The 2,197-nt window shown below is 48.6% G+C and overlaps 1 protein-coding gene across 1 annotated transcript in view; it reads left to right on the top strand.

The window, feature by feature from the left end:
- The window catches only part of LOC118428620 (neurogenic locus notch homolog protein 1-like), a 26,575-nt gene extending 24,644 nt beyond the window's left edge, over window positions 1-1,931 (top strand). Inside the window, exons 17-20 of the mRNA XM_035838725.1 lie at window positions 272-389; window positions 669-897; window positions 1,408-1,548; window positions 1,744-1,931. Of these exons, the coding sequence (XP_035694618.1) occupies window positions 272-389; window positions 669-897; window positions 1,408-1,548; window positions 1,744-1,916 (661 nt within the window). The 3' untranslated portion in view covers window positions 1,917-1,931. The remainder of the gene's footprint in view (window positions 1-271; window positions 390-668; window positions 898-1,407; window positions 1,549-1,743) is intronic.
- The last annotated feature ends 266 nt before the right edge of the window (window positions 1,932-2,197 follow it).

Raw genomic sequence — 2,197 nt, 5'->3', positions numbered from 1 at the left:
GCTAGGGGAGTCAGCCGCCTGATTAGGAACGTTCTACACACCACTGAAAAATGGGCCTTCTCGGCCGGCTGACTCCCCTAGCGTACGGTGACTCTATTTGTCCAATTTCGACAATTAGACCATCAAACCACGAAGCCTGGTAGAGGCTAGTAAAGCTCCCCTGGCAAATTATTCTCCCTACAATAGCTAGAGTAGTCAATCTAGTAGAGACTAGTATATCTGACTAGAGGTTAGAAACTTTTCATGGAGGCTTCATCCACTGTTTCTCCAGACCAGGGTTTGCGGGTCCCCACTGCGAGGAGGATGTAGACGAGTGCGCGAGCGGACCCTGTCTGAACAACGCCACCTGCCGGGACCATGAGAACTCCTTCTCCTGCACCTGTCCTGTGGTAAGAGATTGTCTGTCTGTTTGTTTGTTTGTTTGTTTGTTTGTATGTTCGTTTGTTTGTTTGTTTGTTTGTTTGGGCCGACTACTCTCTCTTCGCAGCCAGGGGCTGAATTGCGAGGAGCTAATAAAAGGCGGGGCTAAGTCGCAAGGGTCTGAAATGGCAGCCTGTATACAGCGCCTAATGACCTCAATACGAAAGTAATTGCCCCAGTTGCGGCGAACGACTGCGATGTTTTCCGATGATCGTCGGATTTACATTTTCACTTTTTCCCCACCACAGGGTTTCGCAGGTGAGCTGTGTGGAGAGGACGTGGACGAGTGCGAGTCGACCCCGTGCCAGAACGGCGGGACGTGTACGGACCTCCCGGCGGGCTTCCAGTGCGACTGCCCCGCCGGCTTCGGGGGCGACACCTGCTGGATGCGCCCCGACCCGTGCGAGAGCGACCCCTGTCAGCACGCTGGGTACTGCAGCAGCCTGGTGGATAGTTACCAGTGTACTTGTCAAACAGGTGGGCCCAGCTGTAAATGCTTTAAAGTTCGTGGGGATTTGATTTCCCGGTAGCGGCAAGAAGGACTTTTCGCGATGGGTTTATGTTCGCATTAGCACCATGCACTATAGTCTCTTATAATACGCCAAAAAGTAGTTACTCAAGCAACTGGATATGGTTTTGGAAACCGTCAAAGTCTCTTATAAGTTTTACTGCCATGGAAATTTGAAGGTTTTCTCTCTATAACGGATATATTAGCCTCCATAGCAGGCTTTTTCGGCTCACAATACACTTTTGCTGGCCTTTCCGGGACGGCCGGCAATCAGCGACCCAGTACAAAAAGAAATGGCCAGCAAAAGTGTATCATAGATAGAAAAGGCCCCAGAGAGCCTGCTATGGGGGCTAATACTTATTGTATTAGAAAAATATTCGCCCTTATTATTTGATTTGTCATCCTACGACACAAGAATAGAAATAGTTGATACCTGGACCACTATAAGAAGGTTTTTCTTCTTTATCTCCCTGTTCCAGGTTATACCGGTACGAACTGTGAGACCGATATAGACGAGTGCGCAGGCGTGAACTGTCTCCATGGCGGCACGTGTCGGGACGGGCTCGGCTGGTTCCAGTGCGCCTGCGCAGACGGGTTCACCGGTTCGCTGTGCAACCAAGGTGATTTTTTTGGTTTTGCTTTATCTTGTTCTATTTCTTTTCATTTCTGACGGAGGTAAATGTCAACCGTTTCACTTTTATCTTAATTTTTTTTTCATTTTGTTTTTTGTCGTAACTTTTTAAAAACGTAACTTTCGTGCCCGATAGTCATAGCCAAATCTCTTGTATGAACTCATCGCTATACTCTATCAATAGCGGTGGATAACTGTGACGTCATCGTTCGTGACGAGGTCACCAACACGACCCAGCTCGTTCCCAGGGCAGACTGCGGCGCGCACGGAACCTGCAGCAGTTTAGATAACGGCTTCGTCTGTCTGTGTGAGGAGGGCTTCACCGGGGACAGGTGTGACGAAGGCAAGACACGATAATACTTTCATAAATGTTTTCCGTCCTCTGGATTTTGAATGGAAATCTTGTCGAAGGCGCGACGATCCTTGGGGGGGTCCGGCGGTATGCTCCCTAGGAAATGTTAAAGTCTAGACCCTCTGAAATGCTATTTCCTTTATTTTGAGCAGCAAATTTTACTGGTAGACTCAGCTTGACTCATTTAAGATCTTTACATGCCGATTTTTGTCCATCACAGGGGACGGAATGGGTAAAATTTTTGTCCGTCCCCAGCAGCAAAGTTCCGTCAAATGACGGAAGGAAG

Source organism: Branchiostoma floridae, chromosome 13 (genome assembly GCF_000003815.2).
Source record: "Branchiostoma floridae strain S238N-H82 chromosome 13, Bfl_VNyyK, whole genome shotgun sequence".
In the NCBI taxonomy this organism is placed as follows: domain Eukaryota; kingdom Metazoa; phylum Chordata; class Leptocardii; order Amphioxiformes; family Branchiostomatidae; genus Branchiostoma; species Branchiostoma floridae.
This window is presented reverse-complemented; position numbering and strand designations above follow the sequence as displayed.